Raw genomic sequence first — 18,704 nt, 5'->3', positions numbered from 1 at the left:
TCTGTTTGGTTCTTGTTGATTTGAGAGAGACAATTTTTTTTTCTTGTAGTTTTCCATGCATTATTTTCAAAACACAGAAACTAGGATGGCCTTGCTGGAAAGAGCCCTCTTGTTGAACACAGTCCAGATGCTGGAATGTTCATCTGACTTGACACAGCAGGAACCAGAGGGCCAATGCCCACCGTGGCAAAAGCTGGCCAGGATTAAGCATGGTGACAGCTGGCCAACAGTCATTGCATGGTCCAGCTCTCGTGGGTCTGTGTCTTCTAGTATTCAAATAAAGGGCAGTATTTGCATTTTATAAAGCTTTTGGAAAGTACAAAGTAAGAAAAAAAAAAAACCTGTGGGTGTAAAATTTTATTAGTATCTCTCCTTGAGATGAAGAGAGGAGAAAAATGGATGTAAGCTTGGAGTCATCATTCACGTACACTTAATGCATAAGCACCCACGGATAATTCTGCTGCAATTAATGTTCTGTGGTCTTTCTCTACATTCTCTGTTTCATCCCTAGAACACTTGAAGGATAAATTAGAAGAATATATGGCCCGCTTTTCCAAAGTAAGGATTGTTCGCACCAAGAAGAGGGAAGGGCTCATCCGGACCCGCCTCTTGGGGGCATCGATGGCCAGAGGAGAAGTCCTGACGTTCCTGGATTCCCACTGCGAGGTCAATGTGAACTGGCTGCCCCCACTCCTTAGTGAGTACGCATGCTGATGGTGGCCTTCCGGGGACCAGCAGGGCCTGGGGACTCGCCCTTCTTCAGAGGGACTGTGTGGCTTGCTTCTGTCCAGTTTGCAATCAACAAAGGCGAGAGATTCCTTCTACAGTTTTTACAATGAGAGCCTCGAATTCTATCTTAACGACAGCTGAGAACAAATAGGTCACTAGAAAACTGCGTTAAAATTGAAATTTTTAGATACTACCAACCGCAGTCTAACTTAAGGTTTGCAATGGTTTCATTTAGTTTAGACGTTCTCCTTTATTGTAGTTATAGTGGTTAGGTAAATACTAAAAGAATAAAGTACTTAAAAACACAATCTCGGGACACCTGGGTGGCTCAGTCAGTTAAGCGTCTGCCTTCGGCTCAGGTCATGATTTCAGGGTCCTGGGATCAAGTCCCACATCAGGATCCCTGCTCAGCAAGGAGCCTGCTTCTCCTTCTGTCTGCCCCTCCCCCTGCATGTGCTTGATCTCTCTCTCTCTCTCTCTGACAAACAAATAAGATCTTTGAAAAAACTATCTCTCTACAGTTCAGATTAACACAAACACACAGAGTATAACAATTATTACAGAACTGTTAAGAAAAGAGGAAAGACAATTATTAAGCCCCAGAATACAGTTCAAGTGCAAGTGCCCTGACATTTTTGTGGATTAAAATACCAGTTCTCCTCTCAACTCCTGGCACCGGTCTAGAGCCCCAAATATATAATCTCCCAAATTTACAGATGACCCCCTCAAGCACTCCGAGCTACTATCCAGATGACACATCTCTAAGGCTCACAATATGGCTCAGAGTCAGGGAAGAAGCAGCCTTTCTGTCACATTATACTTAAACTGTTAGAAACATGAAAGAACTGAGTCATTCAAACTAGAAAATGCTTGTGTGACTCAGTTGGAGCTTGACTATTTTGTTTTTTATTTCACCATGAAGTCAGATATAAAGTCCAGTACTGGATGAGAAGTAAATTGCCAGACTGGAAAAATATATAGATAGATATATAGATACAGATATATATATACATGTTTCTAAAAAGTTCTTGGTGTGCACATACTATACTCCTTCTTATTCTTCCAGATTTTGGTAAATCAACTTTTATTGTAAATATATCCCTGGCCTTGGAGTTAAAGCCAGTAAAAACGGCCTTTACAATACGCTGCCTCAGAAAGAATGATTTGCTATTGACTACTGTGTAGGATTTCAGCTAGAACCAGCAAAGCTCCATTAGTAAAAGACGTGGGCGGGTGAGGGGGTGGGGAATCAATTGAAACTGTGTAGGATTTAAGACAGGAAATGACCAGCAACTAACGCCCCACCGCCTCACCCAATCCGCACACACGATGCCCAGCCATCGTAATCAACAGGAATGTTTCAGTGCTCCTCTGGCCAGAGACTCCTCTGAGCTTTTAATTAAAAGTACCTTGTTCAAGGACATAGCAATTTAGAGTTTCATCAGCAACAGTGAGATTCCTGCAAACTGAACTTGACCTATATGGTGTCGAATACTCAAGGAAGTCAGCAAAAGTCCTAATTTATTTATGAACCAAAGCAATTCCTAAATGCCAATTATCAAGCCTCTGATTGTTCATATGAATCTAAAAGGGGGGGAAAAGAGAGAGAGAGAGAAAAAAAAATAAAGAGAAACCCACTTTTTCTCATTAAAGCATTTCATTTCCTGTAGGCCTGATGGATAAGAAATGATTCAAGCTCTGGATCACTATCTTTTTTTATTTTCCTCTATCAGTGTCCTGACACATCATCCAAAATGAAAAAAAAAAAAAAAAAAAAAACAGGCGGAGCTACACAGTTTCTTGGTTCATTTTTCACCTTGGGATTATACCTGAATTTCAATTTCCCATTAAGAGTCTGTTTGTTTGATCCCTGGAAATTGAAATGTAGGCACAAGCCTTAGATGAAAAATTAGTCATGCTGCTTTCACCCTAAGCTAGAACAGCTGGATGAGAGCTGAAAGGAAATTTGAAGGGAGAGTTGACAGTTAATTTAACAGACTCATTCTCTTTGGGTCACCTTGGGACTCCTTGTTGGTCAAGGAACTTGTAAATCAACCTGATTCTGAATTTGATTGAAGAAAGTCACTGAAACCGTAATATTGAACTACCTGCAGAGGTGCTAGGAGAGAGATTTTGGACACAGCAATGATACCTCCTCTGCCAAAGACATCTACGGGGAAACACCATTTAGATAAAGATTAAAACCCATTATAAGACTTTCCCAGGTGAAAATGGATGCTCATAGGGTGCTTGTCGAAGAATCACCTGAAATAGTGCTGGGGGGTCTCTCTACTGATTAGCTGAAATAATAGGAAGGCCACCTCTAGGGTCTCAGGGGCCTCCTGGGGCCATGCCATTTACCTTGCCACATGCCCACATCATACTCCCATTGTCCTGCTTTATCTTCTATCACATTTATCACCTTCAAACATACTATGTAATTTAGAGATTTATTGTGTATATTGATTGTCTTTGCTCCATTGCTAAAGACAGAGATTTTTGTGGTTGTTATTCACTGCTGTGTTCCCAGAACCTAGACAAGTGGCAGGCATAGAATTTCTACTCAATAAATATCTGTTGAATTGGAAGGAAGGAAGGAAGGAAGGATGGATGGAAGGGAGGGAGGAAGGAAGAGGCATATAAATATGGAGAAGAAATCTTCTATAGGATTCTGAAACTGCCCCATCAGAGACATCAAAATAATAAGACTGAACTAGCCAAACCTCATTATTTCTAAAAGATGTTTTTTAAGATATCTAAATGTATTTTATTTAACATGCCACAGCAGATCATCCAAATAGCAAGAAATCAGATGTTCATACTTAAAAGTTTGGTCAGACAATATATTTGTTATAATAAATACTGAGTGCACATTCGTGGGAAGAAAATATGGTTGGCCCCTTAAACAGCACGGAGGTTAGGGGCACCAACACCCTGCACAGTCAAAGATTCACATGTAACCTTGGACTCCCCAAATAACTTGCTGTTGGCAAGAAGACTTACCAATCACATAAACAGTCAACTGACACTTATCATATGGTATATGTATTCCATACTCTACTCTAACAATAAAGTTAGCTAGAGAGTAAAATGTTCTTAAGAAAATCATAAGGAAGAGAAAATACATTTGCAGCACTGTACTATATCGAAAAATATCTATTCATAAGTGGACCTGTGCATTTCGAAACTTTGTTGTTTAATAGTCAACCCTATGTCACCTATAGCTGTTCCAGGTGAGGCAACATGCGTAAGTGCCAATTTCCTGCACTGTTAAAATCTCACAACAATAATATCTACATGGAAAAGGAAGGAGCTAGGACTGAAAAAGATATCACGCGAGAAGCATCATAGAGAGCTGGAAAGACCATGGGTTTTAGGATAAGACTGTTGGGTAGGCATTGCATCCTGGGTTTTGCTCTCCAAAGATGAGTGAACTTGGACAAGTTATTTAGCTTCTCTGAGCTCAGTATCCTCCTCTGTAGATTAAGAATGACAATGGCAGCCACTTTACAGGTTGCTAGGAGGATTAGAACTACCGAGACTATAAACCACTTAGCAGTTGCTCAAGAATTTGATAGTAGCAGGAATAGTAACAGTAGCATCAGGCCATCTACATTTTTGGATAGAATGAGAAAAGATAAAAACGTATAGCTTTAATAAACAAAGGACAATCAAAGGACAATAGCAAAGAATTCTTGGTGTGATCTGTCAGCATTTAATGGGGGAGCAGCCATCATGACCATCTTAAGATTAGAGGCTAAATAAAAGAAACATGAAGTTAAATATTTACATTTTGGAACCTCCAGAAAGCAGGACAATATTTTCTCAGCAAGCTCCCGCTGTATGCTTGAAGGAACACAAATACTGTTTATACTCCATGCATGCTGGATGCACTATAAAATGACAGATTGGGGACAGGTCAGAGCAAAAATGTGACAGAGGTAGAGCTAAATGGACTTCTGCAAGTCTCTCCGGGACATAACTTTCTTAAAGGAAAACATGGCAACACTAATTGTACCTAATCACTGTCCCATTACGTTAAGTCCAGCCTTGGAAGAGATTTCGCAAAGCCTTCTAACAACCACAGGAAACCAGGCTGCAAGCAGCATCCCCACATTAGGAAGGATCTGTAGGCTTCTCTTTGCTGAAAAAATGATGGATGACCTAGGCAGGCATGTCATTTCCTATTTTGTGCTTTCATTTTTCAGACCAAATTGCACTAAACCACAAAACCATCGTGTGCCCCATGATCGATGTCATTGACCACAACCACTTTGGGTATGAGGCACAAGCTGGGGATGCCATGCGAGGCGCCTTCGACTGGGAAATGTACTACAAAAGGATCCCCATCCCTCCAGAGCTCCAGAGGGCAGATCCCAGCGACCCTTTTGAGTGAGTAGCTGAGGGAAAGGCTGTGGGAGAGAGGGCAGCTTACTCATTTCAGGCATGTCAACTTGGGACCCATGAGGACAATCATCTCTAATAAAGTGGAAGAAAACAGGTGGCAACAATATCCACCCCTTGGAGAAAAGTCAGACCTACAAGTTGTAGAAAATTACAAGTTGCACCAAATACACGAATCCATCCCCTTATCAAACTTGGCAAAGCATCAGAGGAAGTGTGCGGACGTAAAAAATCAGGAAAGGCAGAGTTCACTGAAAACACATATTCTCTTGTAAATATTCTCTCAGATGGTCCCTTCCTCATCTCAGTTCTCTCTGTTCTTTTGCCTTTTCCCTAAAGAACCATTTAAATTAACTAGTTTACTTTACTCTCATTGGAAAATGATGTAAAATAGGAAGCTGGGTTTAAGCCACTGTTTACACCCTGTTGGGAACGATGAGGGCAGGCAGTGTTTCTGAGTACTGCTCCAACATCTTGAACTTGGGGAGTTCAATCAAAATGATATATCCAGTATAAATAATCTTTGATAACCCGGTCACTAATTTAAGTTCGATACAGGTAAGAATTTATAGTAATCTATTGGTCTCTACAAAGTTAAGTCCTTTTTTTTTTTTTTCCAATGTGGGCATGAGAATTGTGCATGCCAAGAAAAAGAAAAATATATATATTTAGCTTAGTTTGACCAACTTTTAGGTCCATTAATGGTGAATGGTAAACTTTTTCCAAAAGTGAGCCCAAGATTGCCCAAGGCATACTATTAACTATTCCTCCTGCTGTACCCTTTTGATCACATTAAAGCTTTCGTAAATTTGAAACTATCATATATTTTTTCTTAGGACAAGAAAAATGTCTGTGATTGGGACTTTGCATACTTTCTAAGGGTCTGTTTCAAATGTGTTAGAATTGGTACTGTCTTTTCATTAATATGGGCAGTAAAAGTTTACAGTGGAGAAGCTCCCAAGAATAAGAACCATTTCTGTGACTCTAACCCTTTAAACTCCAAAAAGTATGCGATAAACATCAGAAAATGCTTCTTGTGATTCTAGTCTCTGGAAAGATAAACTCTTGGAAATGCTGGGGGAGTTTCAGAAGACATTAGCCTGATAAAAAGGGAGAGGTAAATGATTCCTTTTGTAACACGAAGCACACTCATCACGTAACCAGAATTTCTGAAGCCCCCTTCCTACTCTGAAATTGCTGGAGAGTTTTTGAGAAGAAATAATAAAGGCCCATTGTTATTCTGGCAATTGCTTTGGCCAAGATTTTGAGGATATTTAAAACTACTAGAAAAGTTCTTTAGAGATGGAGTTTCCAGTAAGCATTTGAAGAGGGCCAGCTGGAGAGATGTTCATCAGGCTTTCCTGAAGTTAACTATCAGAAAGCCGTGGCTTTTACTCCGAGGTGGCCATGTTTTCAGGGCTAGAATTCTTCCATGATGGTTTTCCAGACTCTCTAACAGTGACTGGGTTATAATGACCTTCTACTTTATCTCCCCTGCAATCAGTGAGTGAGGCTCCTGTTCCTGGCAGAAATGGGTTCAAAATGCTACCAAGGGAATCTCAGAACGTGAAAACTAGGAAAGTATTCTCAGTCCCTGCCCTGGCAGTCGAAATTGTTTGTCAGGCGGACCCTGTCTGTGACCATCACCATTATCAGGCACCTTGCTTAAGCCCGGAGCTTGCAGAGTTGGTAACTTTCAGAATTAAATTACCTCTTGTTCCTGTCACTGACTTCGGTGGTTGCTGTCCGTCAAAGACTGCATTCACCTCTTGAATACTACTGCTTTTCTGGCTTTTCAGTCTGTTTCATTCCTCGGAATGTGGACACTTTAGCCTTTTGTAATAAACGTAGCTTCCAAGAGATGTCCACTTTGATCTTAAAAATTGCATTTGCGTTCCTGATAATAAAAGAATGGTTACCCAAGCCGTGTTGAGCAGTGTATCAGCAATTCCATTATCTCCCTAGTCACCTGAATGTGTTCGTAAACAGACAGACGTGCTTTAGGCTAAAACGTGCTTCCCTAGATGTCAAGCTTTAAGATACACAGAGTGAATGCCGTCTCTCACATGGACTTTCATATTACAGTAGCTTCTGCAAGGGGTGTGTGGCTTTTTTAGGGAGACAGGGAGAGGAAGCTGAAAAGAAGAAAGAAGAGGAATATGTAAATTCATTGCAAACCCCAGGACTTTTCATGCAATATATATGCAAACTTTATCTTTCTGTAACAAGTTCATCTTTTATCAAATGTCCTAAGTGGCAAAACCTCCACCCTCTCATTTATTCTGCCATTATTTGAGTTTCCCGAAATTATTGACTATAGTAATGGGTTTTTTTCATCTGCAAATCCTGTGAAATTAGCGAGGCATGAACAGTAATTATCCATGAACTGAATTGGTAAGTTCAGGGTATTATATTAATGCATAAGTGTTATTTCTCAAATATTTGGCTTCAGTTAGAATCATATATGGGTCAAGGTATAAACCGTATTTCTCAAAATAGGTTACATGGTCAAAAGAACTAAAAATCTCCCAAAGTGAGAATCAAGACCCTCCACAATCTGACTAGGGAGGAAAAGGAAAACTCGCAGATAACTTTGAACACTAAGAAAAGATTTACTACATTTACAAAGGGATCTGCTTTTCAGACAATTTACTCCTAGAATGTGAGAGAAAATGCAATATTCACAGCTCAAATTATTATATGGCAATAACAATTCTAATTGGATTGAATACATCTGAAAAACATTCTTGCCTTGTGAAAAAGAGAATGCAGTATTCCCTTCCTTCTGATGGCTTATATCATGATGTGATGCTTTTAGGAAATTCTTGTTATTCATGGCTTTTATAAAGATTCCTTATTCCTGATTTATCTCTAATCCTGGGCACTTAGGAATGTAAGCTTTTCCTGTGTGACAAAAACTTAATTTGCTCCTTTAGTAATGATGACAAAGAGGAAGATGTTCTTTTGCTTTCTGACCACTTAACTTACTTCTCCAACCTTATCTCAGCATCTAAAAGTCTAGAAAAGACCAGAAGAAATGATCTCATCCAACTTCCCTTTAATACAAGCAACCACTAGACAATGTCCAAGAAAGTTGAATGGCCTCTTCCTGAACTTGTGAGGAAAGTAATACTTGCTACCTCAAAAGACTGATTGACAGAAACCTTTTCCCTTACATTAGGTAATCTGCTTCCCTAATCCCAAATACAGGGATACAGGAACGTCTAATTCGTCTTTGATGATAGAGCTGTTGAAAGTCTTTTAAGGGATGTCTGGGTGGCTCAGTCAGTTAAGCATCTGCCTTCGGCTCAGGTCATGATCCTGGGTTCCAGGGATCAAGCCACACATCCGGCTCCCCGTTCAGTGGGGAGGCTGCTTTGCCCTCTCCCTCTGCTGCTTCTCCTGCTTGTACTCTCTCTCTCTGTGAAATAAATAAATTCTTTAAAAAAAAAAATATATATATATATATATGAAAACACCTGCTATGTTATTCCACCAAAAGAAGAAAAAAAAAAAACTTTTTTTTTTTTTTCCTTTTCTGGGCTAAATATCCCCGTGCCTTTCAGGTCTTCCAAAACCCTGCGAAAGTTCATGCTCATTGATGTAAATGTTCGATACAGGTAAATTCAATTGGCTCCTGTAGCCTCACCCACGTTTCCCTAACTCGTTCACAAGGATAGCATGAAATAGTCCATCGACTGGATCGGGACTCAGACCCTAATGTATGAGTCTGTCGACCTCAGAAAGAAAATTAATTTCTAGGGAATTTGCACTCCCCTGGATATCATGCTTCCTTTAGTCTAAGTACTTCAAGATCAATTCAGCAGCCCGTTCAATTTTCATCTTTGCTGTATTTTTCAGAATCCACTTGTAGCCTGTCATTGACTGGAGACAAATTACCTTTACTCTGTCAGTCTTCCTCAGGCAGATCTTCACAATTCCTCAAGGACTTCTAAAACTTGGAGTTTTAGCCATCGTTAATGGAACTCTTGTAAGCGGTCATTAGAGAAGACAGACGTTTTCTATTTTCCACCCATATATACCACCAATTTCCAAAATTTAAAGAGTAAGGATATTACACCTGGGGGGAGGGGCAGGATAAATTTACTGGCTACAAATGCCCACTCGTTCTCTCAGAAACTATGGACGCATGTCCACAGACGCATCGGTGTGAATGCCGTGGCTTCTCACCGAGGCCAGTGACCTAACCTAGAACTACCTCAGAGTATGAAGAGGGGCGCCCTCTGTGGAGCGTGAATGCAACTGAGGCCGGTGCTCTGCTCTGAAGGCCTTGGACCCAGGTTTGCACTGACCAGCCAGAAGAAGAGGGGCTCTTTCTCCTTTGGTGGGCATAAAAGCTTCAGTTTATAAATGCGAGGAAGAGAACAACAGATTGAGAATGAAGTGCATCATTGCCTGGAGAAAACAATTAGCTTTTGTTGTCAGATCTGACAAATTGCATCAATCGACGTTCAAAATGTTAACATCCCACTTGGGCAAATTCCAGTGGGGACTGGGCTCACCTTCGTTTGCTCAGAATTTGAAAGTAAAGATAATCTCTTTTACTCAAAACGTATCCCATGTGGGTTTGGACCAAATACTGGTCACCCTGACTTGTAACAGAAGAAGGAAGGAATAAAACTGACTCCCCATGGACAAAGAGACCAGTCAAACCATGGATTTACTGTAGGATGTGAAGAAAGCAAGCTAACTTGAAAGGTCTTCTCCTCTTGATTAGAATCAGGTTTTGCTCATCTTCCTTTGTTTCTGTCCAGCCCCCACTGGGCCACCTTTAAACCAGCACCGTCTGCACAGTAGGGTGGGAGAATTTTTTTTCATGCTCTACTTCTCAAGCTAAGTCAATATTCTCAAGAATTTTGCTGTGATCTCCAACTAATTGCTTCCAAACCTTGCCCCCTTTTCTCAAAAAACCAAACGGATGCACACAAACTTCCATAGTCTTAGCTGCCTTGGTCTCACCGTCCAACCTGTTAATTCTCCATGAATGAGGTTTTAAAACTGTAGTCTCAAACTTTGAGGGGATTAGGTTGAAAAATACATTCATCAGTCTAGTCTAGTGATGAGTTCCGGAGCGAAATAGGACTTTAGCTTTCCAATACCTTAACCACAGATCTTCCCTCAACATCGCATTATTCCAGAAGCCAATTAATCTAACCAAGTAACCGGCCTCATTAAGCCTATGTAATATGCAATACAAACCTAACATTTGTCTAGCATTTCACACTATGTAAAGCACTTCACCACATTATCTAATTGATCCCTTGTAATAATCCATGGCACAGGAAAAAAATAGCTATTGTTATTTTTCCAGTCTTGCAAATAAAGAGACAGTGATAGAAAATTAACTGACTATTAAGAGGCAACATCAGGACTTCAATCGACGTCTCTTTCAGTCATTCAGATCTCAAATTTTAGGTTTAATCTATCTCATAGGATTCAAATCAATGCCTTCTTTCATTCATTCAGACTTTAAATCCTAGAGGTAATCAATATTTTTCCTCTCCTTTGAAGAGACACTTAGGCACCCATTAAGTGAAATAGTTTTATCAATTAATGTCTCATAGTGAGTCTGTAATGAGAGCAAGAAAGGAACCAGATTGCTTCATTGCCCGTACTGTGTTCTTACCGGTAGACTAAACTAGAGCTGATAGGTTGAAAATGTCAGCTTTCAGTTTCTTCCTAATGAAGGGAAATGTCAACAATGCCGGCTTCTGGTCTGTTTATAATAAGATCTAATTCAATATTTGACAACCGCAAAAGGACAAAATGTTTAGGGAAAAATACTGTCAAATTCCTAAATGGTGTCCTAACTACAGAAGGGAGAATAAAGGAACAGAAATGGATCAAGGGTCTCAAAAACTAATTAAAACATTGAATACAATCAATCTTCCTCAAAAGCCCAGGATGCATCCCACTGAAGATTCTTTTTTAAACGTGAAATAAAATGTTGTAACCTGACAGAGACGTTTCATAGCAAACTTGTTAATTACTCATCTCTCCCCTTTGAAGACCCCTCCCCATCCCTTGCTCTTTCTGGGCTCTTTGGTGGCCACAGTCTTGGGTCTGTGGAAGACTCACCATCTCATAAACAATTCTCACCAATGGGTCATGATAATACTTCTCCCTGGTCAGGTCTGCTCACCAGAAAATGTCTTTCTCTCCTCCCTCTCCACGGTGAATGATCTTTACCTTGGGAAGATGATCCCTACTATTTTCTCCTTGCTTTAGCATCCAGAAAAGCATTAGCGAATTAATTTCTAAATCAACAATCACTGTGATTATTCTAATGGTGTAGTCCAGCTGTTCTTTTTTTTGCCCTGCTCTCTTGAGATCTCTTGAGGTTTCTGAAGTGGCTCTGGCTCTTCAATGCCCTCTTCCTAATTTCTGGGACTAGCTTTGTACTTTTGTCCCTTCTCCCATGAAGGGTCACTAAATCACTGGAGAACTGGTGGGTTATACTATTTGAAAGGAGGTGAAAACTTAGGCCTTCATAGTGAGAGATTTTTATCCCTATTTACTAGTCACTCAGGACTATGGTTCCAGTGAGACCCTGGAACACCCCCGCTTTTCTCTACACAAACCTTACCATGACTTTTGTTCTAACTAGCCCCCATCCTTTTTTCTATGGTAACATCTCTTCTTGAACCTTGGACTTTCAACTCTTATTCCTGCTCTTGCTTTGCTAATGCCAGGTTAATTAGCCCCTTCCTAGCCAGCCTTGAGACTGAATTTTCATCTCAAGCACCCCTTGGACTAATCAGCCAATCACCTCTAGACCTCAGGTGCCATGCAATGGTTATCAATAAACCTGCACTACTTAAGACTTAGCAATGGCATCTATGGGTCAAAGAATGGTAGAGCTCACAATGGGTTGATGACTTTTTCTTGTCCATTTACCCATTCTTTCAACCATTAACCACTTTGCTTGCTTCCCAAATGGGTGTCCTGAGTTCATCTTCCCATCTCATGTGTGATGACTGTTTTCTGTGTTCTCCCCCCACTCTCCAAGATGTGACTTGATTCTAACTACATTTACTCCCCATCTGGATTATTTTATGGATTCTGCACTCTGTAATATAATCATCCTCCGACCAGATCTCCTGTTTGTGGGCTCCCCAGCCTTCTCTCACCAAAGTTCTATTAGAATTTACCTGAGGAGAAAACTGCCATGAACCTCTGAAAGTATTGTCACAGCCCCCTTCCGAGTCCCCAAGCTTCAGCAACATTTACTCTATGACACCATCACACCAGAGTGTGGCAGAACATAACAGAACCTTCTGCCATCACCCAACTCTCTCTTCCTCTCCCAGAAGATAGGAATATAGACCCAAGGCCTACACACAGTCGGCTTTGTTTTCTTACATGAGGTTTTCCTGTTAAAATATCTGCTCCAGCTCTGCTGTCCTCTTCACTTCCTCCTCTGGGTGACCTCTCCCGATAGTCCCCTCTAATTATTGCTAACTTGGATACTAGAATGGACACTCTGTGAGGTCAGGAAGGACTGTTTTATTCAATTTATTCAGCCCTACATCACTAGTACCTAGTCCCTGCCCAAAACAGGCACTCAACAAATATTTATTGAATGAATGAAATAAATATGAAGTTTGGGAGAGGAAATGACCCGACAAAGTTCTGTGTATTTGAAAAGGGGTGACAGTTTTTCAGGAAAGGCTACCAGCTGAGGATATGCTGTGGCACAGTATTTGCTAAGCACCATATTTGTAGGGTTTCTGCACACAGACTCGTTTGAATACAATGGTCATTCTTGTAGTGTGGTAGAAAATAAAGAAAAATAAACAAATTCTGGGTGAAACCAAACTTCAGAAGACTTTTAGTCTACACGTAGAATAAAGAGAGATGGTAAAGGAATATTTTAGGAAAAGCTATCTGGTAGCAGGCCTTCCTGGAATAATTTCTATTAAAAACGACAAAACCATTTTTAAAACCACACTCAGAAGATAACAGAATCTTTAACAAAGAAGCAAGTTCCCAATAAAATAATGGTACTGATCTTTCAGTTCTATCTATTTCTAACAAAGACCAAGAAGCCTCTTGTGCTGTAAGAATCTCAGGCTGTCTACAGATGCCTGGGTGGCTCAGTCGGTTAAGCATCTGACTCTTGATCTCAGCTCAGGCTCTTATCTCAGGGCTGTGAGTTCAAGTCCAATTTTTTGCTCCATGGAACCCTCTTAAAAAACAAAAAATCTTGGGCTGTCTAGATTCTAGACAACACCCACAACCCAATGGGAGCAATGAACTATGAGCAGGATGGCCAAAAGGCCATACTGAGCGCAGGCCTGGAAGGACCAGTGGACTTGGTGAAGAATACGGTCTTTGAACTTGGAGGTGGATAAGCATAACAAGCCTGGACAACATGTACAAATCTGAAAGTCTAGGTAAGAAACAAACCCTTACATGTAATGTTCAGAGGAAGCCTTGAATGTTTATATTGGAAGAAAGGATGAATAGTAGAGTCTGTATCCAGGAGTTGGCTGGCCATGGCTTGATTATGCTAAGATGATATGGGACCTGAGCAAAGAAGCAGAGGAGAGAAGTGTTTATGACTTGACCCAAAGGGCTGGATAGTGAGCAACTGAAAGTCTCTAGTCCTAAATTCTCTGCACAGAAATAGAACACATTTGGCTGCAAGGGCAATTGGTCAGAACCTAAATCCAAATATATATATATGTGTGCATGTGTGTGTGTGTGTGTGTGTATGTAATCATTATTATTATATTATATTATTATTTTATGTTTTTCAATTGTTATAATTATGATGGTTATATTACCAGCATATACACAATGACATATATATAAATAAACCCAAGTCATTTTTCAAAGAAAGTGGATACGTATGAATCATAAGAATGAAAAAAAGGGACAAAGTCTGGCTTTGAGTCTCTGCTGGTGTCTTCGTTCCAGATCACATGTAGCAGGAGGTGAGTGTCTCAGTCTGATCGGGCTGCTATAACAAAATATCACACATTGGGTGGTTTAGAAACAACAGAAATTTAGTCTTCATAGTTCTAGAGATGGGAAAGTACAAGACCAAGGCTCTGGCAGATATGGTGGTGCTGGGAGCCTGCTTTCCGGTTCAGACAGCTGTCTTCTTGCTGTGTCCTCACCTGACGGAAGGGGCAAGGAAGCGCTCGGGTGCCTTTTTCATGAGGGCGCTACTTCTGTCCACGAAGACTTCATCCTCATCACCTAAGCACCTTCCGAAGGCCCGACTTCTAAACGCCGTTGCACTGGGGGTTTAGGTTTCATACGAATCTGGGGGACACACACATTAGTCCGCAGCAGTGAGACTGTGCTCAGACGTGAGGCATACATATAGCCGAAAAGACTCAGAAATGAGGCAATTCCTATCTCAATCTTCTAACAAAATTAGAACAAAAATAAAATGCAATAAAATAAAATATATTAATGCATTTACTCCCCCTGATATAAATAGAAATGAGTTATATTAGAAAAGCAATATATTAGCTTACCCATAACTAAAGGAATTGGTCTTTACTGTTTGGGATTCCAGTTATCTATTTCTTGTCCAGGAGCAGTACCTACATTGAGGCCATACTCACGGGGACTCTGGCTTTAGTCAAGACCATCATTCCTCCCTTCAGAGAATTAATCAAGCAATGGTTATAAAGCCAAATGGCAGGGATAAGGTTTAGTTTTTCCTTCCTTCCTTTCTTTCTCTCTTTCTTTCTTTCTTTCTTTCTTTCTTTCTTTCTTTCTTTCTTTCTTTTTGTCCCCTATTTCCTGGGTAGATCCATCTGGAAATATGTTAAGAAAAAGAGATTGTCTGTTTTTGTTCCTCAGAGTGCCAGTAGAAATTAGACAAAAACAATTTTGAAAAAGGCAGTTACATGACATAAATCACTGGAAAGGCAAAGGCCCAGTCATCTGTCAGGTAGAAGGACCCAGGCTGGCTGGGCAGTGGTGAGACAGAGTCTTTGGCTATCGTCTCGGACCCAACAGTGACCTACAGGGCAGCTTCCAGGTTGAACCCTCTTCAGTCACGGAACTCTGTGGCAACCCCAAGATGTCTGGTGTTTATATCTCTTCCTCCTACATTTTGGCTTATTCTTCCATCGGTAGGAACAAGAATGGAAGACAAAAAGTGAACGTGGCCTAGATCTTGCTTAGGATCTGCTGAGCCCCAGCAGGGGAGCAAGGAGGTTCACAGGGCCAGAGAGTTTTTCAGGCTGCACTGGATTGGGAGGAAAACTTACCCAGGGTTTCCAGAAGGGGTACATAAAGGGAGAAATCGAGCAAAGAAGGATAAGTTAAAAGTAGAAATGAGACAAAAAAGGAAAAGAGGAAGCAGGCCTAAATGCATAGGAGTAGAGGCTAACAGTGCAGGGCAAGGCTGCGTGTGGCCAGCAAGGGAAATTTGGGGTCTATGCTTCCACCATGCCAACGTGGGAACAGACGATATATACCCTCAACTCCACAAGTTTAAAAGTTCAAGAAGAAAACAGACCTGCCAAGTATTTTTCATTTGTTTCACACTGCTCCATGAACTGAATTTTAACTTTTTGTAGTAATAGAAATCACCATCTGGACAGTAATTCTAGCATATAAAACAAGCTTCAGATATCCAGTCACAACCCAAATGCACAAAAGTGTTAACCTTCATCCCCATGACCGAACTCCGTGGAAATGCAGAGCCCTCCTTCCACGAGAGCAGGTCTGCCTCTGACTCCTACAGGGCCCAGGGCAAGAGCGCACATGAAGGCCCAGATGGCTCATGTCTAAGCATTTAGAAGTTATAAACCAAACTAGCACACTACTGAATTTTGTTCTATCCTGCTACCTTGATAAAATACCATAAATCAACCTGGAGGGCCAGGTGTACTTGTGGAATTCCTCTGGAAAGTTCTCCAGGTTATTACAGCAGCACACGGCAATGGCCAGTGGCCCATGGCTAACCTCTTTCTCTTTCTCTTTCCACTTGTTCTGCCTGTCACCTTGACAGGCAGTGGGCACATGCAGGTTGAAGTCCACATGTCCTATTCCATCCACAGAAAGAGCCATCCTTTGGGCACCCTCTCGGCTTCAGACATAAACTCCAAACCACAGAAGGGAATGAAAGAAGCTGTCACGGGTCTTAGAAGCAGGCTTGGAACCCTCTGTATAGAAAATAATGCAGATTCCCAGTACTCAGTTTGTAAGAGGTAGGTAGGGGTACATCTCTTAGCCCCCAGAGTGGCCCGTGCTGTGGAAGGGGAACGTCTAAAGTTGCTCAGGGCATAGGCTGTCTTTCTTTCTTGGGTCCGAGGTTATTGGGAAGCAGTGAGCCCTTGATCTCACCAAGACACCTTCTGATCTAGAACTTGGTCTTTTAAAGGTGAGTTCCCAGTGAATTCTCAGTTCCAAGCCAGTCCATTCAAAACTCTAATTTCGTATCAGGATTGTTTTCCTTTCCAAATTGCTCAGCTCAGATTTTTTCCAGTTTCCTTCTCTCTGGGTTATGTCTTGGTACATGGGATAATCATGGTAGGGGACATGGGTCATCTAAACCTTTATCATTTTTTGCTAGCTTCCACTAGATTCACACTGAATGTAGCTGGTCTTTGAAAAGAGGTTTTTGTCCCCACTGGACACCATGTTACAGTGTCCACAGCTGTCACGTCTCTGTCACGTCTCCGTCTTGTGTCTTGGCATGAGATGACCCCACCACCACCACTTTGACTCAGCCCTATCTAAGTTCTGAGTTTTATTTCAACACTAGTCCCGGAGACCCAGGTGCATGCCCTAACTGACCCCTAGTTTTGGTTGGTTCGGCCCCAAGCTTCAGAGATGGGTCCCTTCCCTACATGGTGTCTGTCCTGTCTGGTGTCCTAGATTTCAAGTCTCGTCGATGTACTGCACGCCCCCTTTCCCAGACATGCAAGAACATCTGACTGCCCTCTACCTATATGCAGGCTAAGGGGACCTGAATATTTTCTTCCAGTCTTATTTTTAAAAATTCCCTACAAGTTATGGATAACTAAGCAAAATCTGAGAAGCTAAATTAAAGAAATCTAATTCTGTAAACTGTGCTGAGTATAAAAAATAAACTGACTTTGGGAGGCTGAAATAACTCTTTGAAAGACACACACTCCAGTAAATATGTATACGTCTAGGACTTCTTAACATTCAAATAAACTCCACGAAAAGACCATTTTCTCAATTGAGGTTACATCCAGATAATTCCACCTTAACTAACATAATATAGTGAATTAAATATAGCAACAAGGTGCACCTGGGTGGCTCAGTGGGTTAAAGCCTCTGCCTTCAGCTCGGGTCATGATCCCAGGGTCCTGGGATCAAGTCCTGAGTTGGGCTCTCTGCTCAGCAGGGAGCCTGCTTCCCTTCCCCTCTCTCTGCCTGCCTCTCTGCCTACTTGTGCTCTCTCTCTGTCAAATAAATAAATAAAATCTTTAAAACAATAAAAAATGATAAATAAATAAATAAAGCAACAAGAAATTCATTAAAGCTACTGCATAAAAGAAAAATTAAAAGAGAATTTTACCTAACCATCCTCTTGGTTTATATTTTCAAGTGCACAATATAAAGGAATTCTTAGACAGCAAAGGCTAAGTTTTCCTACCTGAGAAAATGTATAAGAATGATTGGCAGCGAAAAGACGACGGATAGATCAGATCTTTAGAAACACACTATCTTTTCAATTTGGGATTATTGTCGAAATCTAACCCAGAATGAGACTCCGATTGCTGTAAGGCTACCCTGGGCCTGAAATAGTCAAAACTGCAGTTGGCGCAGTTTATTGTTTGTGTTATACTGCCACCTGCTGGAAGAAATGGTAAATTGTTTTAAAAGAAAGCATTGACAAAAGGTCAAAATCCTGGGTTTTGCAAAGGAGGTTTTGACTCTTAAAGGTAATGCAGGGGCACCTGGGTGGCTCAGTGGGCTAAAGCCTCTGCCTTTGGCTCAGGTCATGATCTCAGGGTTCTGGGATCGAGCCCCGCATCGGGCTCTGTGCTCAGCAGGGAGCCTGCTTCCTCCTCTCTCTCTGCCTGCATCTCTGCCTACTTGTGATCTCTATCTGTCAAATAAATAAATAAAAATCTTTAAAAAAAAAAAATAAGGTAATGCACCCTGCATAATCAAGACAAATAACCCCCAGGCCGAATGTCCAAAGTGTCCCAAGCTGAAGAAGGGCAAAATAAATCCTGATCTGATTGTAAAATCATCAGGCACCTTACACTGTGGCATTATTTACTGGTGAGTTAACATAGTGACAAAATCTTTCTGATGATCTCCTCTCAGAGAGTTCTCTTTAAAGAACAGAGGGACAGAAAATAAAGATAGATTCTGGAGATAAATGGCTGGCACGAGAACTAGAAAACAAGATTGGAAGTCAAAGGGCCTGGGTTCCTTGACTGGCAGTATGATTAACAAGAATGTTCTGTGCAAGCCTGGGGGCCGCAGTTAACACATTTTTTTTTTTAAGATTTTTTTTTAATTTATTTATTTGACAGAGAGAAATCACGAGTAGATGGAGAGGCAGGCAGAGAGAGAGGAGGAAGCAGGCTCCCTGC

The 18,704-nt window shown here is 41.1% G+C and overlaps 1 protein-coding gene across 1 annotated transcript in view; it reads left to right on the top strand.

Annotated features, from left to right (window-relative positions):
- The window catches only part of GALNTL6 (polypeptide N-acetylgalactosaminyltransferase like 6), a 1,226,826-nt gene that overhangs the window by 1,021,835 nt on the left and 186,287 nt on the right, over window positions 1-18,704 (top strand). The window contains exons 6-7 of the mRNA XM_044225096.1: window positions 512-697; window positions 4,938-5,121. Coding sequence (XP_044081031.1) covers window positions 512-697; window positions 4,938-5,121 — 370 coding nt within the window. The remainder of the gene's footprint in view (window positions 1-511; window positions 698-4,937; window positions 5,122-18,704) is intronic.

This window comes from Neovison vison, chromosome 11 (genome assembly GCF_020171115.1).
Source record: "Neovison vison isolate M4711 chromosome 11, ASM_NN_V1, whole genome shotgun sequence".
NCBI lineage: Eukaryota > Metazoa > Chordata > Mammalia > Carnivora > Mustelidae > Neogale > Neogale vison.
This window is presented reverse-complemented; position numbering and strand designations above follow the sequence as displayed.